The sequence below is a fragment of the Cotesia glomerata genome, linkage group LG7, assembly GCF_020080835.1.
Source record: "Cotesia glomerata isolate CgM1 linkage group LG7, MPM_Cglom_v2.3, whole genome shotgun sequence".
Taxonomy (NCBI): domain Eukaryota; kingdom Metazoa; phylum Arthropoda; class Insecta; order Hymenoptera; family Braconidae; genus Cotesia; species Cotesia glomerata.
Genome location: NC_058164.1, coordinates 2,127,338 through 2,154,809, shown reverse-complemented (window position 1 = coordinate 2,154,809; position 27,472 = coordinate 2,127,338). Strand labels below are relative to the sequence as shown.

The following is a 27,472-nucleotide window of genomic DNA, read 5'->3' as shown; positions in this document are numbered from 1 at the left end:
AAACGTATTCTAAAAATGTGAGCACTTGCAAAGCTCTTTACATCAATTTCATTGAAATTAAATTCAGGAGAATTCAGTATAATTTTGACTCCATCACAGAAGCCGTATTTAATCATGTAATGAATAACTGAAGAACGACTTGTATCTTCCGGGAATTGGGCATTGACATCAACCCCTTCGTCCATCAAAATTTTTATTATTCTCAACTTGTTCGGATAATTAACGGTTTCTTGTTTACTGTACATCGATGATTTTCGGTTACCATTAACCACTGTGAAATGTAAGACAGGTTGTCCAAATTTATCACGATCGTTAACATTAACATGGCATAAATTTACTAAAAAATTAACTAATGGAACACTATTTATTTCGACAGCTTGCATTAGCGTTGTTTTTCCCAATTTAGTTTTAGCATGAATATCCGCCTTCAAACTGAGTAAAAAATTAATCATTGGTTCAGATTCTCTAAGAATTGCATAGTGCAACAATGGAAGATTATGACCCTGCCATAAACTCCAATGCTTTCCGTGATTGAATGTTTTAAAAAAGCTGTTGGGAAATCTATCATTGACGTCTGCTCCGTAATGACAGAGTAAACCCACCATTCCGACGTTATTATTGTTGACTGCGAGGTGAATTGGACGACAAATATAGTAAATCTTTGACGAAACACTTGCACCTTTTTCTAGAAGAAGCTTAGCACTATTTAAATGATTATGTAGAACAGCCAAGTGAAGCGGTGTAAATCCATTCAGTGGAGATCCTTTTATAGTAGAATTTATGAAAGCGCCATTTTCGATTAAGAAGTTGATAATTGAGTCGTGGCCAAATTTTGCGGCCACGTGAAGTGGAGTCAACTTTTCTTTTTGTTGGTCAATTACGTCAACACCATGGTTCATTAGTTCTTTTACTGTTTCAAGATCACCTTTTTCAATTCTAACGAAAAGAATTGAAATAAAAATTTTTTTATATTTACAACATTTTTTATCACATTTATTTGGCACTACTTTAAAAGTATTATTAAATTTTTCCATAGTTTGACGTTAATTTACAATTATTTCGTTAGCACTTATTTTTGTTCTTTAGTTCAATATATATAATTACAAAAATTTATATATTGAATATCACAAACCTTATTTATATAATTATTTTTAATATTATAACTGATCTTTTATAGGTAAATTTATTTCAACTATCAACTATTTAACTGTCAACGATCCGTCAGCACTAATAGTATAATTAGTCCCGTTTTATTATTATTAGATTTTGGGTCTACGAATTTGGGAAAACGCACTAATAGTTCAGCCGATGATTTTTTTTAACTTAAAAAATTCTGTTTTAACCGGCGATTAGTTTAACGCGAGTTATGATATTTATTATAAAATTAAAACTTATATTTTTTACCACTAAATTGTGCGTTACAAAGTGTGTAAGGTAACTAAATTAGAAAAAAATAAAAAAATTTTGAAATGTAAAAGTAAGAACTAGGCGTTACAACTACAAGGGAAAAATTAATAGTAGGAAAATTCGGCAACGAATAGTTGAGCAGAAAAGTAATTAGAAGGCGGGATAGGCAAGCCATGCACTTTGGGAACTAAGCAGGGAAGGGGGTATGGGTGCAAGGCTTTTTACCTGGATGGACGAAATATTTTCAGCTTTATTTAGTGATGAAAAGATTAAGATGGAGATAAACTAGATAACAGAGGGTTAGATAACTTAGGTATACATTTTATGACTGTAAGCGGATCAGCGAAAATACTCAAAAAATTATTTACAATCATAAGTAAAGAAATGATTTTTTGGTATTTAAGTATAGACCGGATAGCTCAAATAGTAGAGTAGCCGACATGTCTTCGGAAGGTTCTGGGTTCAAATCCCAGTCCGAGCTATCTAATAATTTTTTCTCGCATATTCTATAAACTCACATTAAGATGATCCTCTCCACATTCCTTTCTCAATCCTTTCCTACCAATATCCTGTTACGTGAATATGGAACGCTTCACGTAATAATTACCGTAACTCCTATTATTTCCCGCTTCACAGTATTATTTATATTTATAAAAATGTGGAACGCTTCACGATTTTGCGTGTCAAATTATTCTATAGTTAAGACTAACAAACAACTTAAGTATTAAATAAAATAATGTAGACATGATAATGTGCTACACAAGGCTGAGAAATTTGCAGTAAGGTATATTGTTTATTAATTAAAAATTATTTAATTAATTAAGAAAAAGGATAAAAAAATTAGTTGTACACCGGAAAAAATTCTATAGCAACCACCAATATGTGAGGCTGCTAGAGGAAGAGATTAGTTTTTGATATGAAACTAGTCAGAAATTATATATTTTATACTACGGAGACATGTATAGTTTCCATATTTTACAGCCACCAAATGTTACCTATCAATTCAATTTTATTAAATGAAAAATAAAAATAGTAGAGTTTTTTTGCACTTTAAACAATAATATTAAGCCAGCTAGTCACCATTCGACATTCTCTTAATAAATACTTTGTATTAATTCTTTTGGCTAAGATTTCAAATTCAAACAGATGTCTAAAAAACACAAATTTTTCAGTTTTTCTTTTCCTTTTCTTTTTTTTTTCTTTTCTTTTCATCTTCTCAAAATGCAAGTGCATTAAAACATTATTGTTTATACCTTTTCTTTTATATGTAATATAATCTTGTAAAAGGACGTTAAAGTTATTCTCTACAGTGACCTTGTTATTGGCTACTGCTGTTGGGTCTTTATGTAAATAAATAAATAAATAAATTAATTAATTAAAAAATGATAAATTAAAATTTCATCCAATTTTTAAGAAGCTAAAGTTATTAAACTCAGAAAAAATACTTGTATAAAAAATAAAAAAATTTATCCAAATATATTTTTTTAAATTTGACTTTTTCAGAAATGATAGTAAATTATTTTTGATAATATTGATAAATATAAAGAATTAAAATGAATCATAATTTTGTTTTAAAAAAATACTCTTGTAGGAAATAGAAAAATCTACAAAATTACTTTTTCAAATTAAAAAGAATTAGTTTCTTTAAAAAATTACAAGTTATTCTAATTTATTTTTAACTAAAAAATGTTACTTCGAAAAGATTTATGAATAATATAAATTCAAACGACTGGAGACCTAAAAATTCTGGTAAAACCATAAATAATAAACAAGCTTATAATACTCAAGCGATATACAGAATTTATATCCCTACCCTGAACCCCCGGCGGTAATAAAATAAATATTATACAAGCATCAGTGGATTGATGAAAAAAAATAAAAAATGTTATCAGCGCGCTATCTTCCGCGAGTGCCCTTAAACTCGAGAGTTGACCTCTGAACCATATTCGGGGGTAGTTGAACTCAGATGCTGTATTAAATCCAAAATAAAATATCTATAGTATACAATAGTAATAGTACCGTCTAGTTAAGTAAACTCGTATCAGCTAGAATTCCATTCTAGCGCGGAGCACATCGAAAGCTCCGCGCAAGCTCGCCCCGACTGAAAGCTCTTGCGCTCGCGCACGCACTCGTATATTTACAATTAAACCGGCTGCACGGTGATACGCACATCCCAGAAATCAGCTCTGTTTTCAAACAACCGGCAGCAGGACCAGTCGTTTAAAATTATCGGACCGTCAGCTTGCGCTGACATTTTTTCCTCGATAATTAAAATTTTCGTTGTTTATAAGTAATAATTGTATTAACGCTTAAAATTTTGGCACCAAAGATAAAGAACAAAAAAAAATACCGTCACGTCGGTTGTGTGATGTACAGTAAACGTCAAAAATGGACGGAAATGAGATCAGTGTCATGTGCAATTGTGGATATTTAAAAAGTTTTAGTTAAATATTTATTAATCACTAAAAAATTATTTTTTTAAAACCAACTGTAAACTTAAACCAGATAAAATAATCTGATTATTTTTCTAAGCACCTTTCTCCCTCCCTCACATACTTTTTGTTATAATTTTCATTTTTTTTATTTTTAATATTAATATTCATATCATTTTTTTTAAGTATTTAAATGAGCGATGAATAATAATTAAATGAAGTAATAAAAAGCAATATTAATGTCTCCTTTAAAGTGAATCGCGAATTTATGATACAAAAATAAATTTATTACATTTATTGATTTATGATAAATCAACACGCGAGCGTTTTTCATTGATCTAAAAAGTTAAAATTAATTGAAATAAGTCATTTTAAAATTAACTGTGAACATGTCAACAACTTATGAATACTTGAGTACGCGTGTCATTCGTTCGTACGAATGTTCATTTGAATTATAGATGAGAGATGATTCTCTAGAGAAATATAGATATATTCTTGGCTGGCAAGGTAACATTTGTTGAGTTGATAATTTAGCACAGTATATCCTCAGAGTCATATAAATGTGATGTTAAATTATTGAATTACTAAAAAAAATTGGAATTTTTTATTGAAATTGGCATGTGAGTACAACGCACGATTTGGTGTTCAATAAGGTCAATTGGAAGTAATTTTACATGTCTATATAAAAACTTTAAAATATGGGACGAAAGTTTAAATCACGTTCGATACCAGAACAAGACCGACGAATTTGTGGTGGTATTTGTTTTTGCCAGTTTACTATTGTCATTAGTTGTGTTTCTTTGGTTTATCTTACTGTTGCTATATACATGCCGTCCCACAGGTAATTTTTTATTTTTTTATCTGATATAATAATTATACTTTGAAATTTATCGATTTATGTTTTTAATTCTTTATACGGAAAAAAGAAAAATCGAAAAGTTACATTATAAATAGTAAGTGTACACTGATAAAAAAATTGACTTGACTCAAGAGCCAAACTCTTGAACCAAGAATTCCATTTTGAAGAAAATGATTTTCTCAAGTCAAGAGAATAAATTTAGATTTATTATCTAATCTATTCTCTTTAATCAAGAGAATTAATACATTTTCTTTAAAATATAATTCTTGGTTCAAGAGTTTGGCTCTTGAGTCAAGTCAATTTTTTTATCAGTGTACCGTCGTATTTAAAACTAGAAAAATTACAGTTGAGGAGTTGAGTTTCAAAAGAGTATCTTTTCATTTTTGATTAATCGAGACAAAAAACTGGTTATCTTCAATTATAAATATTTTTATTGGACTTTTTTAATTTAGCTATAAAGTGCTATCGGTTATAAAGCTACAATTCGATTTTCATTTAGAAATCTTTGTAATTCTCAAAGTAATTAATATTTAAAAGTTCAAAAAACTGCTCTTTTAAAATACGAAAAGATACCCTTTTGAAAATCAGCTCCTCATTTGTTACTAGAACATATCTGCGGTTATTTTAACAAAATTTTTTTCTACGTGTGCTCTTTTAAAATATGAAAAGATACCCTTTTGAAAATCAGCTCCTCAGTTCGAAGCTCCTCAGCTTTCAATGTAAATATTACATTTTACACTGTAATTCTTACAAAATCTATAATAATTACAATCTGAAACTTTAATTTTTCCAATTTTTTACACGGAGCGCCACGTTACATTATATAATGTAATTTTTCTATTTTTCTTTTTTCCGTGTATACATTTGTATTTTATTAATAAGATCTTAATTTTTTTTAAGATTAATGTTCTTTTGTTAATCAAATTTTAATATTGTGCATTTTTTTTAAATTAAAAAAAAAAAACTTTTTATGTGTAAAATTTTGAATATTTTATTTAAACAAATTAAAAAATTGTTACGATTTTTAAAAATGAAATTCAGTTTAAAACATTGAAAGAATTTTCAGTATTACATTTCTTTTTTATTTACATAAAAACGCGAAAAATTTCTCTTTACTCACATATTTTTTTGTTTCGAATAATAATATTAATTCATAAAAAAAATGTTTTTCCCTCAAAATTAAAACTTTTAATCTTTAAATTAAAATTAAATAATATAAGGTAAAAGACCCAATACCGGAACGATTTGACAATTATTATTTTATATTTTATCTCGTACTCAATCAAATTAAACAAACTTTTCTTTATTAGAAACCTCAATCTTTTTTTTACATAATAAAATATGAATGAAACTTTAAATTATATTGGAAATATTGAAAAAAATGTTAATGATGTCAATAGTCTTAGATTTCTGACTTATCAAGGTCTCTTAATGGTTTTGCTAAGAAATCACTCGATGATCTTAAGCTCATAGAAACCTAATGGAAATACTTTTCACTAAAATTTTTTTTTTTTATATATTAATACAAATACTAAGAATTTGATGCAATTAATTGATAATACAAAAAAGATCCTATTGTTATTTAAAATTTACTGTTCGTCTATTGGTACACCCGAAATGAGCTAATACCCAGTATCGGAACAGTCAGTCATATTGATATTATTTATTAACATTTACGATATACTATGTTGATTGTTTACATCAAGCACAATAACAAAAGTTTTTGTGAAATAACATTTAATACAGAAAGTAATTTTATTATTTTTAATATTAAATAATTATTGTTAGTTTCACTATGCACACATGTCATTTGAGTTCTGAATTAACTGCTTAATTTTTTATAGGTAGTAGTAGGATGCCGAAAGTTAAGTCGAAGATAACATTTTATAAATTAGTTTTATAAATTCAGAAAAATTCACTTAAAGTATTATGATTTGTTAATTAATTATTTAATTACTTCAGCTTACGAAAAGCGGACTCTAGATTAAAAAAATTAGTTTTATTTATCGTTCCGGTATTGGGTCAACCATATTCCGGTATTGGGACTAGGCATTTAAGGTGTTCCGATACTGGGTCTTTTAGACTTTTTCAAAAAACATGTTTTTTTTAATATTAAATTCGACAAAATTGATAAATTTAATTATTTTCGTGTAACTACATGTTTATTCTACATGATTGGATGAATTATTATTACTAATGAACCATTTGAATATTTTCTAAGTAATAAAAACCAGTCATGTACCCTTCGTCATTCCGGTATTGGGTCTTTTACCTTATTAGATTTATTAATAATAACTTTCACTTTAAATAAGTAGTTAAAGCAACTCTAATTATATTAAAAGTTCAAAAACTGTTGAATTTTAATTAAAAACTTTTAATCTTTCAAACTCTACATATTTCACAAACTGTAGTAACAATTTATTTTAAATTTCAATACTAATAAATTTCTTCCAAGAATTGATTGCGAGCTTAACGGTAAAAAGTGTTGCGTCACGGTATTAAATTAACATCTTACTCACTTTGGGATTAAGTAGAATTTAAATGTTTGAAATTTGTAATTCTATTACAAAGAATTTTCAAGTCTTATTTTATATTCCACAGAGAAATTGTTTTCTTTTAATTTTCGCTCAGTTCAAAATTTATTTTGTTCATAAATTTGAAGGAAAAGGGAAGAAAATAATGATAACAATGGATAATTTATAATTTCAGGGCATTTAACGCAGGTATCGATCCTGAACCCGTAATGTGCCAAACAGTTAATGCTACACTAGTAAATTATTGTGCTTGGGCAAGTTGTGGAGAATGGTGTTTGACCAAAACGACGGGATTTTGTCCGCAAATTCATGCTACTGTGAGACGCAATGGCACTGATTTAATCCTAGAAAACTGTACTAAGTTTGCTACCGTTTCATGTCCACAAGTAAGTTTTCCAATTGAAAAATACTTCAAACTTTTTTTCAATTTATGTTCAAAAATTTTACACTGATAATAAAAAAAAAAATATTGTTTGGACCAAAAATTTCTTGGCTTAAAAATTTCAATAAATTTAATTTATTCATTTCTAAAAAAAATAATAAAAATATCAATAGTTTTATAGTAATTTTAACCAAAAACTATTTTAATTAATTCAACCAATTATTCAAAGGAAAAAATATATTTTTAATAATTATTGAGAAAAAATATTTTTATGTCAATAAATTTCTCTTAATAAAAAAAAGCTAATGAAAAAATTAACTTTATTTAAAAAAAAAAATCTTAAGCCAAAAAAAAAATTATTTAAAAAATAATCTTGATCTTAAATCAAGCAAAAATTTTTTGAAGCTAAGAATTTTTTTTTATCAGTTTACACTAAGAAAAAAAACACTTTTACTCAATTAACAATTTCTTGGTTCAAGAAATTCGATGACGATCAAGTATTCTATAATTATTAATTAATAATTTCTGAAGAGAAGAGTATTAATATTTATCTTTGAATAATAGATAAACAAGAGAATAGCTTTATTTAAATTAAGTAAAAATTATTTCAATCAATTTAACAAGTTCTTGAGCTAAGAATATATATTTATTTGTAAAGAAACGCCCTCGGCAATTTACAACAATATGTTACATTTTTATGTATAGAATGTTTATAATAAATGATTTTATACAATATATAGCATCTGCAAAGAGAAGATAAATTTAAGATATTAAAAAAAACAAAAAGAAATTTTTTTTTTTTCAACTAAATTTGAAAGAAAAAATTATAAAAAAATTTCAAAGATAAGAAAAACATAATATGTCTGATAGTTTATAATCTTAAAAATTTTTAAGAACATGAATTTTTGTATCAAGAAAATTTTCTTAATAAAGTATTTTTTTTTCTCAGTGTATGAGTAAAAAAATGAACAATGGTTTTCAGAAAGTTTACGTTATGTTAAACTTTTTTATTTTATCTCACAGTATTAAATGAATTTCTTCGCTATTAATTTGTGAAAGATAAGATAGTTTTCTTTTATCGAGAGATACGGGAGCCTATTGATAAATAATAAAAAAAAAAAAAAAAAAAAAAAATGAAGGTCACGTTGGAAAATTTATATCCACAAATACAGGGATGTTTAAATGCCAGAAGGGCATCCCTCGGTTTCCACGGCAACCGTCGACTCTTTGACGGTCTCTTATTCGCTCTAGAATTTCTGTTCCACCGATAAAACACTTGCTCTTTCACAATTATACAAAAGTTTACTGTATAAGTATATAAAGACAAAACTCACAACAAGATACGTCTGAGCAATCTAATTGCTCGACGTTTCTTGTTATGAAAAATTTCAATTGACCTATAAAATAAACGAAGCGAATGATAAATATATAAAGGAATCAGACATAAATTTAAACCGGAGGATTTGAGTTAAAATAAATTTGTACGCCCATTTTGGCTCAAATTTATGTCTGAATCCCTTGATCTTGTTTTATTTTTTGTGAGAGAAAAAATAATGGGCATGACTTGAAAACAAATGATTATTTTGTCAGGTAAATCTTCTGAAATTGAAAAGATACAATTGCAACAATGGGAGCGAGTGCGGATCTCTAACAGGCGTATTCAATTGCAGTCTAGGCCATTGTGCCAATATGAGCGAGCTGGTGTTGTGTCACCACAAAGCCGACGGGATTATTGTTGACAGCGAGAAAGATAACATGAAACTAAACGGGTTTTTCGACTGTCAAAACTCTAGATGCACCAAAATAAAACGTCCCTTCTCCTGCGATCGCTACTGTCCCAGGATTAATTCAAATAATATTAATGTTTATCTGATACAAGATGACAGCATCATTACAGCGAAATGCTCTCGTGCATTAGCACTCAATAAGGCTAATGGAAATTTACACGGGACGAGGCTAGATAGTCCTGTTAAAATTTGGGAAGATGTAAGCAATGATACGGCTATTTTCGCCAGCTGTTTTGCTGTCAACTCTGACGGAAATATTATCAGGTATAAATTTTTTTTTTTTATTAATTTAATTCAACACAGAAAAAAAGGTTCACTTGAGCCAAGAAAATATTTTTCCTAATTATTTTCTTGAGCGAAAAAGAAATTTTTTTTTTGGCACAAGAAATTTCACTTAGTCCAACAATTAATTCTCTTGCTTTAAGAAATACGTATCTTGAACCAAGACAATTTATTTAAGTCAAGAAAATCTTCTTTTTTTGAGAAAATTCAGCCTCTTGCTCCAAAAAATTTAGTTCTTGATAGAAGTAAATTTTCTTGTCTTAAGAAAATTTCTCTCTTGCTCCAAAAAATTAAATATAAAGATAGAAGTAAATTTTCGTTAATATTTTTATTGATTAAAATGTCAAATAGGAAGATCAAATAATATTGAATCATTTTTTTTCATTCAATATGTATAATTGCACGCTAAAATAATATAAAATGGGTATCAAATATTCAAGAGAAAAATTTTCTCAAGGTGAGAAAATTTTTTTCTCAGCTAAAGTAGGTGGCGCTGCTTCCCTAAAGTATCTAAAAATCTTGATCAAATATAAAAATTTATTGTATCAAGTATTTATGATAATTTGAATTAAGAAAAAATTACTTCCACCAAAAATAGAATTTCAAGAAAAATTTTTACTTCGGCCAACACAACTTTGGTCTTCCTTCTGGACCCCGAAAATTTTCTTGAGCCAAGAATTTTGTTCTCCAGTCAAGAAATTTTTCTTTATGTGAAAAGAAAAATTTTTGAATCAAGTAAAATTTATTTAAATCAAGACGATGAAGCTCTTGAAAATGATTTCATTGGTTCACGAATTTTTCTCTTGAATCAAGTTAATTTTTTTTATGTATAATTATTTTAATATTACCTATTATATTATAATTATTATTATAATTACCCTTTTGCGTGGTGAATTTATTATGAATACATTTAAAAAAAGATAAAATCGATGCACACCGAGGCCACCGGAGGTAATGTTGGGCTTAAGTGCCGTGCATTTGTCAATGATTTACTTTGTAACCCGAGAGACTGAGAAGCTTTTAGTGAAATATATAATTTTTGCACAAATATTTCTTGCGATATATTTATGGTTATTGAAGCTTTAAATTAATCATTTATTTATTTATTTAAAAAACATGAATTATTGGTTTGATCTATTAAAATATTCCAATTTATGACCTCAGCTTATTCGGAGAAATAATTTCATGCCAGTTTAATGATTGGTTTAAATTGTTGATGATAATCACATCGCGGACGTACGAGAAATAAATCGATTCTTGAAATTGAGGAAGCGATTTGCTGTCACTGCACACTGTACATGGAAAATGTTTTAGTGTATGTTTTAAATAAAATTGCCCATTTTTTGTGTGCAATTTTTTAGATATAGATATAAAATATTCATACTATACTTTTATCATTTATTTACTTAACTTGGAGTATTAAATGTAAGCAAAAAAGCTCACAAAATAAAATAAAGTCTAAAAAAGTTAAAAATAGAAAATAATTTTGAATGATTTTTAATAAGTTTAAAATAAAAAAAAAATTAATTTTATTGTAAAAAAGTGTGAAATAATTGATCCAATTTTTTTTATTATTTTAATGATAGATACTTGTAAAAGTAAAATTATTATAAAAAAAGGTTAAAAAGCACTTCATGCTCTTTTTTATAATAAAATTAATCGTTTTTAATCACTCTATTTTTATTTTAAACTCATTCAAAATTATTTTCTACTTTTTAGTCAGGCTCGCTATTAAAGCGTCTTTATTTTTAGTTTTTCAAACTATAAATTCTTTTAAAATTTCTTAATATAGTTAAAACAGAATTTAATAATGTTCTTACTTAAAACAACAATATTTATTGTAAAAAAGTGTGAAATGATTGATCAAATTTTTTTTATTTTAATGATAGATACTTGTAAAAGTAAAATTATTATAAAAATAAATTAGAAAGAACCTTATGCTCTTTTTTACAATAAAATTAATCGTTTTTAATCACTCTATTTTCATTTTAAACTTATCCGAAATAATTTTATACTTTTTAGTCTGGCTCGCTATTAAACCGTTTTTTTTTTAATTTTTTAAACGACAATTTCTTTAAAAATTTTTTAATATAATTAAAACAGAATGTAATAATTTTCTTAATTGAAACGACAATATTTACTGTCATTTTATAAAGGGTATATATTTCTCCTTCAAAATTAGTCACTTTTTTATCTTAATTTTCTTGATCAGAAATTAGGACAAAATTATAAAAAAATTGTATTGTCATTGGTCCTTGATACGTATGCAAATTTTCAAATTTACAGCTACAATAAGGTCGGCAGCGATGACGTTGAAAGATTTTGACGATCAGATAGACAGATAGATAGATACAGGTCGACCTAATAAAAGCGTGTTGATAAAAAATAAGGATAAATTGTAAGGATAAAAAATAAGGATGTGAAATTGTAGACTTCAGAATAAAAATGATAAATAATTTAATTTCAAACAAAAAAGTTTCAATGATCCTTTGCGTGCTTGGGATACTTTTATTTTGTGTCTTCAGAATTTTTTAATTTTTCTAATAGCTTTTAACTATAATTAAAAATTAAAAATTTTTGCAAAATTGAAATAAAAGTAGACTTTGACTATCGGTATTAACATCAAGAATAAAATGGAGATAAAAATAATTTTATAAGTAAATTATTGGTAGTTGTTATCACGTCATCGAGTAGAAGCACTCCTCTTAAAAAGTAAACAAGCTTAGTCATAGACGATCGATTACATCCATTCCATACACGTTGGAATAATGTTTACCCAGACATAAACGAGTTCTACTTTTAGCGATCCAATAAAAACTAAAAAGGACGATAAGGAAAGAATAAAAAAAATAATTTCCTCGACAATTAAATGAGTCTTATATAATTTCCATTTTCAGCGAGGTGAATAAAAACGTTAATTGCGGGAGTTTAATTTGTTCTGTGAAAAATATAATGGCTAAGTAATGAAGGAAAAAGTAAAAGTGGAACAGAAGTGGGCGGAAGTGTGGGAGTGTGTAATTAAAATGGAAACGGATGAGTGAATTTCCCTTTCCTTTCTCCGTTCCAGGACGGAAGACTGCGTGAATGGCACACTGGTGGATTCAGCCTCGATGCCAGGGCCCTGGATTAATTTGACGACCTTCTTGAACCTCTACGATAAGAGCCTGGGGAAGCCTGTCGATCCGACGAACGCGTACCTACCCTCTCAGCGCTCACTTACCATCTACAATACTTCCAGGCTCTATATCAACCTCGAGGGCTGCGTCAACACTCTTCGAGGCGAGTGTCGTGATTTTTTGCAAACTCACGGACGCGATGGAGATAATCAAACTGCACAGAGCCGATATCCTTGTTTTCATAAAAGGGTAATTTTTCAAATTTTTATACTTGAAGTATTTATTTATGAGTTTTATCAGCGCGGAAATATGAGGGTGTAGGGGAATGATAAATTTTGATGAGTATGGGGATAGGTTTCGACGGTTACAAAATTAATTACGTGACTTGTGATATATATTTGTTCGTATAAGAAATACTAGCTTTTATCCCCGGCTTCGCTCGCATTTAAGCCATTAAATAAATATCAGAGATCATTACAATAGAAATGAATCTTTTCAAACAATTTTTTTATATTTCGTAAAAAACAAATTTTTTTTTTATGAAAAGTATCCTATATTACTTCTAATACCTCCAAGAATATGTGTACAAAGTTTTATGATGATCAGTTAAGTAGTTTTCGCGTGAAAGCGTAACAAACAAACTTATTTAGGGATAGGGATAATTTGAATTCTATTTAACTTAAATTTTTCTCTTTACACCGTAAGAAATTTTGCGTTATTGCGTCAAAAAATTTTGTGTTAAAAATTTTTATGTTAAATATTTAACACTTTTTTGTGTTGATTTAATAGAATAAATGTTAAATTTACACATAAAAGTGTTAAATATTTAACACTAAGTTTTTTGACGCAATGACACAAAATTTTTTACTGCCCGGAAAAAATAAAATTCGAAAAATTACAATATAAAATGTAAAATCGGTCCCGTCGTAATCAGAACTAGAAAAATTACAGTTTGAAATAACATTTTTCTAAATTCAATTTTTTAATTTAATATTCAGAGCTTTCAATGTAAATATTACATTCTACAATGTAATTCTTATAAAATCTGTAATAATTACAATCTGAAACTGTAATTTTTCTAGTTTTCATCACGAAGCGCCACGTTGCATTATATACTGTAATCTTTCGATTTTTCTTTTTTCCGTGTGTGTAGAACAAACGCACACACAATATTTTTAATATGCTAACCAATTTTTGGGAGTATCAACTTTCTTACTTATACACAAAAAAAATAATAATACAAAAATTATATTTTTTATACTCTAACGTGCCGCCTAAACAAAATGGATAAATTACATTTTCAGATTATAATTTTTACAAATTCTGTAAGAATTAAATTTTAAACTGAAAATTTCTGTCACGCTCATATTTTCTCAGACTTCCATAAGAAAATTTTCTTAATAGAAATATTTTCTCAGTGTAAAGTTTAGATTATTAATCATCTTCCGAGTTAGAAAGTTAAAGTTGTATTAAGTCGACAAAGGCAAAAAAAGTTTACTGGGATTCCTTTGACTTTAAAAGAAAGAAAAATCTTATCTTACTGTCAAAGTTTATTTTTTAAAAATTTTTACTCCTTTTCTACCTGAAAATTTCAATGTTTCAAATTTTTTTAAGAACTTTAAATTTTATTTTAATCCAACATTTAAAAAAACGTAAAAAAAATATTTTTCTTAATTTTTTATTCGAAATTTTTCACAAAAAAATTAAAGTTGGTTCAAAAATTTCAAATTTTGTAATAGAAAAATTTTCCTAAATTTTCTGTAGCTGATTTTTTTTTATAAATAATTTTTGTCCAAAAAAAAAAATTTCTTGGCTCAAAAATCGTTTAACTTAAAATGAATTTTGGTTTTTTGACAAAAAAAATATCAATATCTATCATGATAATAAAATATTGGCATTAATTTTGATAGATTAATAAATGAATAGGTTCACTTGAATTAAACAAAAAATACTTCGATTAATTCGATCAATTCTTGAGACAAGAAAATATATTCTTGAAAATTAACAAAAATATCGATGGTCTAATTAGCAATTTGTCTAACTCCTTATTTTTTATAGGGTGATTTTTTAACATTTTAATGTAGCAATAATCCAATTATAAATTATTTGAATGATTTAAACCTAAATATTATATCTCTATTAGATAATAATGATATTAAATGGTTTTTTAAAGTGATAATAAATTTTGAACTAATTGTTTTTTTCGTACAAATAGAAGATTCTTTAAAATGGAGTTAGACAATTTGCTAATTAGAACGTCGATATAAATTTTTATGACAAGAAAATTTTCTCAAGAGTAGTACTTTTTTTTCTCAGTGCAGAATATAAATGAATTTTAAATAACAAATAAATTTATAAATTACAGAACGATTCATCGTTTGTGGTAGCACGTTTCGACTTGAATAAAACACGAACAGAACTATTGATAGCAACGATAGTGCCATCAGTATTATTCATAATAAGTTTCCTGACACTCGTGATAATAACGCGGTCAGTGCAAGTCGGTGATGACACTAAAATGCGATGCAGATACTGCACTGAGCGACAAGTACGTGAGGGTGAAGACGAAGGGCTAGTACAAGCAAGCTCTGGATCGACAACTCAAGCCAATTCAACAGCAACAGAGATACGTAGTATGGCTCTTTAGCAATTAAAACTTAATATAAACCCGTCGATGTACGAAAAGCTCCCGTTGATTGACACAGACGCCGAAGATTCTTGTTAAATACGTAAATACGTAAACAAATGTTTTGCCCATTTTTAAATAAAAACTCATCCATTATATTCAGAAAGTCTCAAGTTGAAACTTGAGTTGACTTATCGACAGACTTTAAACTTGAAGATAATTATCTATATATAGCATAATGAAACTTTTAAGAATCTTAACTTAAAGAAATTTAAAACCAATTATCGATTAACGAAGCTATAGGCCCTTGTTTTACTTGACCTATTGGCATTTTGCTTTGTCGGCTTCTATTACTCTCTCTATATATAAATTGTACGCGATATAACAACAAAATTAATAATCGATTACCAACGAAACTTAGTACGAGTGTACGCCGCTGACATTTAATAATAATAAATGACAGGTTAACTATTAAAACAATTCTTTCTATTTTATAATTAAATGTCGGTGGTTGAAGGTTTGCTCTTTTCTTTTTAAAAAATAAGGAAAAATTAATATCAAAGGAAGTTAATTTAACCTCTGAGAATTTTTATCTGGATAAAGTATTGTCGAGCAGTTCATAAACAGAAAAGAAAATTAACTTGAGTCAAGAGAAAAATTCTTAAATAATTTTGACGTTTTATTGTCTTGCACAGTAAAAATTTTGCGTCATTGCGTCAAAAACTTAGTGTTAAAATTTTTTGTGTTAAATATTTAACACTTTTATGTGCAAATTTAATATTTATTCTGTTAAATCAACATAAAAAGTGTTAAATATTTAACATAAAAATTTTTCGACGCAATGACGCAAAAATTTTTACTGTGTGGATTAAAACGAAAAATTCTTGAATCAAGTAAAATTTACTTAAACCAAAAAAAATTTCTTAGTTTAAGAATTTTTCTACTTAAATTAAGATAAAATTCTTCCAAATTATTTACTTGATTCAAGTACATTTTTTTCTGTATACACTGATAAAAGGATTTGTTTATAGTTAAAAATATTTGTAAATATTTAACAAACCATTTTTTAGTCCTTAACAAATATTTCTTAGTATTTAAAAGATTTATTAATATTTAATAAATGAATATCAGATTTACTAAGTACAAACAAATAATTTTAAATATTAAGAAATATTTGTTTAATACTCAAAAGTGGTCTCTAATACATTATTTGTTAACTATTAACAAATATTATTTAATACAAATAAATCCTTCTTTCAGTGTAGAAGCTAAAATTTTCAAGAAAAAAATTTTTTTCTTCTTTCTTTGATTTTTTGGTAATAATGGTTTTTATTAATTGTAATTATAAGTAGATAAATTGGAACACTAATATGAGACGTTCAATGTCAAGAGCAAGAATGTCCAAAATTTTCAATTGCTTCCTCACTTTCAGCAATATGTGATATTTTTTATTATTTAAAAACCAATTCGGATAAAAAACCGAATAGTTGTGTAATAATATTGAATTAGTTTTATTAATTACGCAGTTTATTTACTCCCGCTTCATTAAAATAAATACTTTGCAAGTTTGAAAAATAAAAGAGCGACAAATATTGATCATTAAATTAAAAATCGAATCATCAAATTAATGAATGAAAACTAAATTAATAACATTTAAAATAATTCATCTCTCAAATAAAATATATTAATTTTTTATAAAAAAGATTTTTAATCCGTTGAAATACTCAGATACAAAATAATTTAAGTTGTAAATTTATAATATTTTTTTATTAATTAAAAGTTATTGAATGATAATTTTGTTAATAATAAATTATAGTAGTGTTTATAAAACTTTTCTCCCTAATTTTAGTGTTTGTGAGGGAGGGAAGGAAGAAGAGATTTAAATAATGCACTTTCACATTTAGAAGTATTTTTCACTAGTATGATATTTGAATAATAAATAATATTAATAATAGTTATAGTAATATAGTAATTATTAGAACTATATTTGTATCGCATTAAATCGAGTAATGTCTTCCTCATTTATCACAAAAATTAGACGCGATGTTTCACTAGAGTTATTGAGGAAGAAATGTATAACGTGAGTTGTCAAATAAATATTTCATTAGTTTTTATTTTAGTGAGTTTTGCCATTATCATTATTTTTAATTTTGCGTGTTTTCAAGTCAAGTACTTTTTGTTATTTATAAAATAACTCGAGTCATAAAGTTAATTTAAAGATAAAAAATGTTTACTGATAAATGCAAAACATTTAGTGTAAAATATATATTTATTGTATGAGAAATTTTTTGTATTTAATTTGAAATAAATTCTACGGTTCTTACTTAATTTTTTTCATTAATAATAATGATAATAAATAATAAAAATATAATTATAAAAATACAAACATTTAAGTTCCCTGGGGCCAATAAGCTTAGCTTTGATATTTACGTAACCGTGATGCCTTTTTTATTCTATTCGCAGCAATTAAAAAAATATTATCAAAGAAAAGTAAATATCAATAGCAATACACCGAGCAAGGAAATTAAAAAGCGAAAGCGAGAGTGAGAAAGAGAGAGAGCGAAAAAATAAGTTAAAGAAAATTGAAAAAGTCTTTACACAAGTTTACCTTGTCCAATATTTCACATCGATCGATTTTTATTTCTTATTCCGGTCAGTGGATATTTATGTATATGAATTACATCCATATATCTTCTAATAAGTATAAATGTTGAAGATATGCTCGATTGTACAGCTTTTTGATGTACCGATTTTTTTAAAATTGCATTTTACTACCATTTAATGTCATTATTAAATTAACGTTAATATTTAAAAAAATAATAATAAGTAAGACAGTAATAATATTAAATCATTCGAGCCATCAACATTTTGTACGGTAATATTTTCGCATTATTGAATTCGAAACTATAATTGGGACAGATTTTTATCGTAAATATTTAATTGACTCTATTAAAATTTTATCTCAGCGAATCACAATTGTAATAAAAATTTTAATCTTTACAATTCAATCAAATTTAAGATTAAGAATGTGGACAAGATAGGATCATAATAACAAATTACATTATTCTTTCTGCGACGTTTCGGCCATTTATTAGACCTTCCTCAGGCATCTGAAAATTAAACATGTTAATAACCAACAAAATAACATAACAATTGCTACAATTACAATATTTACTATAATACGAATTCCAACAATCACTATCTTACACGGAGAAAAAAGAATAAAACTTATTCCTATGTTAGAATGGTAACCATTACCATGTTACATAGTAACGGAAATTTTTGTGAGAACGCTGTGTAAATTTGCTAATAAAAATCTTAGAAGTTGTGATAAAAATATGAACAATCACTCATTCGATGCGGAATTGAATTTTTAAAATAATGTTTTTGTTTTTTTATTCTTTTGATGAAAATTTCAATTTTTTATTAACAAAAAACATCACCAAAATAAAAAATCTCAGTTTTTCGTAAATAACTCAATAACTATTGGTGATAAAAAAATCGGAATAAAGATCCTTAAAGAGGAGAAAATTTATGAAAAAATTCTCGACTTCCGAAACTCTTGCTTAAAAAACAATAATTCTTATTTAATATTCAAAATAGGGTTCTGCGCAACTGCCGTCGTATTTCAGCATCAGCGCGGCTGTGTGACAAAAGTCGCGCGGAACCCTATTTTCAATATTAAATAAAAATTATTGTTTTTCAAGCTAGAGTTTCGAAAGTCGAGGCTTTTTTCAGAAATTTTCTCTTCTTTAAGAATCTTTTTTCCGATTTTTGATAACACCAATAATTATTGAGCTATTTACGAAAAACTGAGATTTTTTTTTTTTTTTGAAAAAAATAATCGGCTGCCCAATTTTAAAACACAGTAAGGTAAAAGCCCCAATAGATGATCACGTACCAGTATATGATCACTCCATGTATTTGTATATCTATATTCACAAATATAGGTATACAAATACATGGAGTGATCATATACTGGTACATGATCATCTATTGGGGCTTTTACCTTAACTGTAAAATTTTTATACCTGATTTTTTCTAGTATTGCTGCATTTTTTCTAACTTTTAGACCTTAATTTCAAGTATTTTTTCTTAAAAATATTTATATTCAAGTATTTTCTATTCATAAATCAAATTTTTTATCAATTTGGCGGGCAAACTTTTTTTTAATAAGAAAAATTGAAAAAAATGTTGAAATGTTAGTTACTGTGTTTTGAAATTGGGCAGCCGTAATTTTTATTCATCTCAAAGAAGATACATAGTCAAACAAGCTTAAAATTAATTAAAAAAACTCGATAAATATTATAATTAAATAATGCTATACTACTCAAGGTAGATTTCAGCATTTACAAAATAAATAAATAACTTATTAAATTGACGATATTTGGTATTTTTACAGTATTACATTAGTATAGAATATTAATTTAAATGTAAAAAAATAGTGTTTAAAAAATAAATCTGAACTCTTTAAGGGACTGAGATTTTTTACTTTGGTTATATTTTTTGTTAATAACAAATTGAAATTTTCATCAAAAAAATAAAAAAACAACATTATTTTCAGAATTCAATTCCGCATCGAATGAGTGATTGTTCATATTTTTATCACAATTTCTAAGATTTTTGCTCGCAAAATCTACATAGGATTCTCACAAAATTTTCCGTTACTATGTAATCATGGTAATGGTTACCATTCTACATAGGAATAAGTTCTATTCTTTCCTCTTCGTGTACATTTCACAGTTGCCTTTGTCATATAAATCATCACAAAATTAACAAAATTGGTAGATTTATTAATTCTTAATATTAATATTCCAGAAATAAAGTAAAACACGACACGTATAAAATTGTTATTGCATAGCGACGGTTAGCCCACATACAAAACATTGTTGGTTATTAACATCTGTAATTTTCAGATGCCTGAGGAAAGTCTAATAAATGACCGAAAAGTCGCAGAAATAATAATGTAATTTGTTATTATGATCCTATCTTGTCCACATTCCTGATATACAAATTATTATTGATAATTATGGATGATAATATTAACAACATTTAAGATTAAGATAATAAGTTAGATTTTTAAAGAGAAACATTAATTTTTCTGTGGCCTATTGCTGACATTCCAATAAAGAAATTAAAAAAAAAATTATAAGTTCAATTGTTTTAATACATAAGATTTATATTGTTAAGTATTTTTAAATGTCTATATAAATAATTTATTAATATTGTTAAATAAAAATCACTTTCATACTTTTCATTTTTTGTTCAAAAATTCATTTTATTTTTACGTGAGGAAATTATTTTAAATTTAAGGCAATCACTGTTTGTAATTTGAAAAATTTATTATTAAAAAGTTTACAAAATTTTTTTTTAGCTTTTTAGTGAAAATATAAAAATATTTTTAAATTTTTAAATTGAATGTAATTTTTAAATTTTGGCACTGAAAATTTTAAGCAATAAAAATTATGACATTAAAGTTAGCAGACACTTGATAATTTTTTAATTTTATTTAATAAACAAATTTTCTCTGAAAAATTGTTTTAAAAAAATTGCATTTATAATTTTTTTAAATTTCAATATTTTTTTCTCATTCTTGCCATAATTTATTTGTGAAAAAAATTCTAAAAATTATTAAATATCTGCTAAATTAATTATCAAATAAAAATTACAATTTTAATTGAATTTCAAAGTAATGATAATTTTTAAAAAAATTTTCCAATTGAAGAAAAGAGTAAAATAAAAATAATAAACAAATTTTTTCTGAAAAATTATTTTTAAAAAATTGCATTTATAATTTTTTTAAATTTGAATATTTTTTTCTCATTTTTCTTGCCACAATTTATTTGTTAAAAAAAATTCTAAAAATTATTAAATATCTGCTAAATTAATTATCATATAACAATTACAATTTTAATTGAATTTCAAAGTAATAACAATTTAAAAAAAAATATTCTAATGGAAAAAAAGAGTGAAATAAAAAAAATTGTCATCTATAAAAAATTTGTGTATTGATTAAAAAAAATATTAAAACTTTCAAAGCACGAACAGTGAAGTATCGCCTTAAAAAAGTAATTAATTAAAAATAATCACTATAATCTACGTGCCTTCTTCCATTTGTTTAATGTGTTACTGTATTTCATGTATACGTGTATATAAATTTGTTCATACATTCAGCTCTAAGTGAATATTATATACTAAGCATGTAATGAAACTAAAATAATAAAGAATAAATGTATCACGCATGGTCTAACGAGGCCTCGTATCAAATCGATCTCAACACCTGCCACTTAATTTAATTTTTCAGTAAACAAACGTACAAATTCAATCGAAATCAACAGACTTGTGGAGAATTAACAATTAATTTTTTAATAAAAAATTGCCACTGTAAAAAATTATCAATGAAAGTAGTAGAAAACTCTGAGTAAAATAAATTATTTATATACCGGGTGTGTCTGCTATTTTATTTAAATATATAATATTAATATTACTTCACTATTTTTAGGGTTTTATTTGTTTGTAATTAATAAAAATAATTATTGTACTGTAAAACATGGATTGCTGTACTGTTTAATACTTGTAATTATTTCTGCGACGCTAATAAAAATTCAAACAAACAATGTAAATATTTATTGTGTGTTATTAATAGTCTAATAGGGAAGCTCATAAATTAAAAATCGTATATCGCATATCGTGTAACATGTTCTCGTAATCTACTATTCTAGATATAAAAGTCTTTTCAGGACAGTGGGATCGATAAAAAGCGTGCTACTTTACTGTGGAAAAAATATTAAATAATCGATGCTGCTCTTGTGTTTCCTTACTCTTGTTTTTCGCAAACTTATTTTATTCATTTTACTCACGAAACTTTTGTTTTATTTTCTTGTTGTTTGAATTTCAACTCACATTAATCATATGTAATTATATGTTAAGCTATACCGTGTTTATATATAAGTAAACTAAACTTGTACTTTTCATTCATTAACTTTTTTTATTTTGTTACCATGGAAAATTTCTCTTTCCCTTAGAAACTTTTTTAAATTTTATTAAAACTTTAAAAGTTGAATTTATTCTTGATGGTATAAAAGTTGGATTCTTTCGGGAGTTTCTGGAGTTTTTTAAGTAAGTTTTTTAAAAATTATAAGTTATGAATTATGTATTACTTAATTCATTCTAAATTTTCATATTCATTAATTAATAGTAGGGATGAAAATTAATTAAAAAATGTTATTTTTAAAATTACTAAAAGTTTTGAATTTTTTAATTTTATTAAAAATTTTATATAGAAATTTCAAAAATTAAAAAAATACTAGCAACCTTGCAGTCACTATGTGACTGCCGTGACTTGTGAACTATAAATAAATAAAATTTTGCTTTATTAAATAAAATTGCACTGTACTTTCTTAAATATTGACGTTTTTAAAGATATAAGCTCATCCCGATGTTACAATCATCAAAACCTTTCATTTAAGTACCCACATGCATTTTGATATATTTTTCATATATACATATATATAATATATATAAATATATGAAAAATTAATGTGAGTACTCAAATGAAAGATCTCGATGAATGTAATGTCGGCGTGAGCTTATATCTTTAAAAATGTCAATATTTCACAAGGTACAAGGTCATTTCTTAATGATTGATATTTTTAAAGATGTAAGCTCATCCAGATGTTTCATTCATCAAAAGCTTTTATTTGAGTACCCACATGCATTTTTGATATATTTTTCATAAATACATATATAAAATATATATAAATATATGAAAAATTGATGTGGGTACTCAGATGAAAGGTCTCGATGAGTGTAACCTCGGGATGAAGTTATATCTTTAAAAATGTCAATATTTTACAAAATACAAGGTTAATTCTTAATTATAGATATTTTCAAAGATACAAACTCATCCCGATGTTACACTCATCAAAAGCTTTCATTTGAGTACCCACATGCATTTTTGATATATTTTTCATATATACATATATAATATATATAAATATATGAAAAATTGATGCGGGTACTCAACTGAAAGGTCTCGATGAATGTAACATCAAGGTGAACTTATATCTTTAAAAATGTCAACAGTTCACAAGATACAAGGTCATTTCTTAATTATGTATCTAGAGATAAAGCGTTTTCGAGTGCAGCCTAAATACTTATCATAATAAATTGACCATCGGTGAGAATGAAATGAAACCTTGAAAAGGCACAAATTGAAATCAAGACCTTTGCTATTACACTAAATTTTACTAAAAAAACCGATTTTATCATATGACTATCCTGGACACAATATTTTTCTTATATTTTTAATAATATAGATTTTTAAATTTAAAAATCTGTTGATTTAGTTTTGAAAATTCTATAAATTTTTTAATAAACTATCTATTAATTTTGCATAGAAATTACAATAAATAATTATTCGTATAAAAAAAGAAAATTTATTGTCAAAAATCTTAAAATAATTATTTTAAATTCAGCAAAAAATTAATCAATATTTTTTTAACTTTAAATTTCAATCAATTAAAATTTAATTAATAAAATTCTAATTAAAAAAAAACATCTAGGATATACTGTAAAAAATTCCTGTCAACCAACTGCTTCAGTATCAACAGCACAGATAAAAAAAAGCTTACCTTAAGCTGTTCCTGGCGTTGATAAGCATGCATCATAAATTCCTTGCGCTCATCATCATTCATCAGCGGCTCGCGAGCTGGCATACCAGTTCCGCGTTTCTGCAGCTTGACGACGATTTTAGTCTTCTCATTGCCGCCCAAATAATCCTTGAGCTTTTTTCCTCGTATCATTTCCTTGCCGGAGAACCACAGCTGAGTCATTTGTACGTCCATCACCTAGATAAATATTTACATACTTATATTTATATTTATAAGATGTTTAAAGATGTTTATTTATCCGGGCTTATCCAGATAAGATTGCCGGAATTACGGATACCCGGATTACCTCAAGCGATTCCTGGGTTCCCGTTAAATGTTCAGTGTTTTCGAATTCCTTGCGGATAACATCGTGAGGTGGTAAGCCCATCGGATAAACTATCATTGAAGCACCTCTTAGTAGATCCAACGCTTCATTAACTATTTTTAAACTCATCAGCTTATCTTCAGCAACAAGTTTCTGCCGAGTCAATATTAATAAATATTGTTTATCTATATTATTAAGAAAATAAGAAAAATTTTGTTTCCAGAATAGTCATATGATAAAATCGATTTTTTTAGTGAAATTTAGTTTCATTGCAGTCTTGACTTGAAAATTTGTGCATTTTCACTTAATTCTCACCGATAGTCAATTTATTATGATAAGTATTTAGGCTGCATTCGAAAATTCTCTATCTCTAGATACATAATTAAGAAATGACCTTGTATCTTGTGAACTATTGACATTTTTAATTTAAAGATATAAGCTCATCCCGATGATACACTCATCAAGACCTTTCATTTGAGTATCCACATCAATTTTTCATATATTTATATATTTATATATTTCTCCGAATACCTTATATATAAAATGCCATGTGGGTACTTGAATGAAAGGTCTCGAAGAGTGTAACATTGAAATGAGTTTATATTTTAAAAAATGTCATTAATTAAGAAATGACCTTGTATCTTGTGAAATATTGACATTTTTAAAGATGTAAGCTCACCCCGACATTACACTCATCGAAACCGTTCATTTGAGTAACCACATCAATTTTTCATATATTTTATATATTTATATATATTATATATGAAAAATATATCAAAATGCCATGTGGGTATTCAAATGAAAGGTCTTGATGAGTGTAACATTGGGATGAGCTTATATCTTTAAAAATGTCAATATTTAAGAAAGTACAGTGCAATTTAACAAATATCTTGTAAACTATTAATATTTTTAAAGATATTAGCTCACCCCGATATTACATTTATCGAGACCTTTCCTTTGAGTACTCACATCAGTTTTTCATATATTTTATATATTTATATATATTATATATGAAAAATATATCAAAATGCATGTGGGTACTCAAATGAAAGGTCTTGATGAGTGTAACATCGGGATGAGCTTATATCTTTAAAAATGTCAATATTTAAGAAAGTACAGTGCAATTTAACAAATATCTTGTAAACTATTAATATTTTTAAAGATATAAGCTCACCCCGACATTCATCGAGACCTTTCCTTTGAGTACTCACATCAATTTTTCATATATTTTATATATTTATATATTTCTCAAATACCTTATATATAAAATATATAAAAAATGCCATGTGGGTACTTGAATGAAAGGTCTCGAAGAGTGTAACATTGAAATGAGTTTATATTTTAAAAAATGTCATTAATTAAGAAATGACCTTGTATCTTGTGAACTATTGACATTTTTAAAGATATAAGCTCACTCCGACGTAAAACTCATCGAGACCTTTCATTTGAGTACCCACATAAATTTTTCATATATTTTATATATTTATATATTTCACAAATACCATATATATAAAATATATAAAAAATGCCATGTGGGTACTTGAATAAAAGGTCTCGAAGAGTGTAACATCAAAATAAGTTTATATCTTAAAAAATGTCATAATTAAGAAATGACCTTGTATCTTGTGAACTATTGACATTTTTAAAGATATAAGCTCACCTTGACATTACATTCATCGAGACCTTTCATTTGAGTACCCACATCAATTTTTCATATATTTATATATATTATATATATGTATATATGAAAAATATATAAAAATGCATGTGGGTACTCAAATGAAAGCTCTCGATGAGTCTAACATCATGATGAGCTTATACCTTTAAAAACTTCAATATTTAAGAAAGTACAGTGTAATTTAACAATAATCATTATTTAATGAAGCAAAACTTTAATTATTTATATTTCACAAGTCACGGCAGTCACATAGTGACTGCAAAGTTGCTAGTTATTATTTTTTTAATTTTCATTATTGCAATCATCCATTATAATAATAATTACCTTAGTTATCATAGCTTGCGCATCCTTACAAGCTTTTTTCAGAACTTCTTGCATTTTTTCATTCGGCTGGCGACCATTGCGACGGCCTATTAAATTAATTTTTACAGTTTATAATTTTTCTAAAAATAATCTTCTTATCATTCCTTATTATAAAATTTTTTTTTTTTTTTACCCATAACGTCTTTATTGAACGTCCAACCACCCATAGGCGAGCACTTATCAGCCCACTCGTCTTTTAATTTTAACTCGATCACTTGTTCATCCGTTAATCCCATCATATCAGACGGCAACATTGTACCATGTTTTGCAAGTTCTTCCATTTCTATAAATATGAATTTATAAATAATTTTATTAATAATAATATTGATTATCATTTATCAATTATCAAATTGTACTGATATTTGTGTAAGAGAAGAAATAGCGTGGATACGTACCATAGGCAATCCGGTTTATCTTTAGCCGACCGTTGTAAATAACAGTTATTTCTTGAATAACATCGTCAACAAGTGTATCAACGGTGGTATCATACAGAAATTGACTTTCATTTCCTTTTTTAACATGTAAGCGGACCATTTTTTTCTATTATTTTTAATATAAAAATTTTTTACTGTTATTTATTCAATAAGAAAAAGTAAGTCTCAGAGTTTCAGGGGTTAAATTTGTTTGAAAAGGTGGTAACTAAGTTAAACAGTTTCCTTGACAACCGTACATTGATTTAATAATGTTGAATTAATTACATCAAGTTGAAAATTGGGATAAAAATTTTATTAAAACTAGAATTTTAATTTTTATAATAAATTATCAACTTTTTGTTTTTGTTCATTAAAAATTATTTAAAAATTTTATAAGCGATTTTTTTTTTAATAAAATAAATGCAAAGTCAAAATTTTTAATTTTTTTAAGATGAATTATTTATTAATTTGTTCTTTAAAAATGTTCAAAATATTTATTAAATTTGAATATTTCATTTTTAATTTATTTAAACAAATATTTTTTAAAATATTTATTTAATATGATTTTATTAAAACTAGAATTTTAATTTTTGTAATAAATTATAGATTTTTTTTTA

General features: G+C 26.1%; 2 protein-coding genes across 2 annotated transcripts; one reads left to right on the top strand and one right to left on the bottom strand.

Annotated features, from left to right (window-relative positions):
* Window positions 1-3,547: 3,547 nt before the first annotated feature.
* On the top strand, window positions 3,548-16,125 carry LOC123268511. Its single transcript, XM_044733661.1, has 5 exons — window positions 3,548-4,680; window positions 7,408-7,618; window positions 9,205-9,665; window positions 12,751-13,048; window positions 15,165-16,125. The coding sequence occupies exons 1-5, from the start codon at window positions 4,538-4,540 to the stop codon at window positions 15,444-15,446; spliced, it is 1,395 nt and encodes a 464-aa protein (XP_044589596.1). The 5' UTR covers window positions 3,548-4,537; the 3' UTR covers window positions 15,447-16,125.
* A 2,894-nt stretch (window positions 16,126-19,019) lies between these two features.
* On the bottom strand, window positions 19,020-26,976 carry LOC123268969 (cilia- and flagella-associated protein 298). The gene is made up of 6 exons (XM_044734435.1): window positions 26,838-26,976; window positions 26,576-26,725; window positions 26,404-26,489; window positions 24,384-24,554; window positions 24,059-24,274; window positions 19,020-19,094 (listed from the first exon to the last, which is right to left on the bottom strand). Exons 1-6 carry the CDS (start codon window positions 26,974-26,976, stop codon window positions 19,020-19,022), a joined length of 837 nt encoding a protein of 278 aa, XP_044590370.1.
* Window positions 26,977-27,472: the final 496 nt, after the last annotated feature.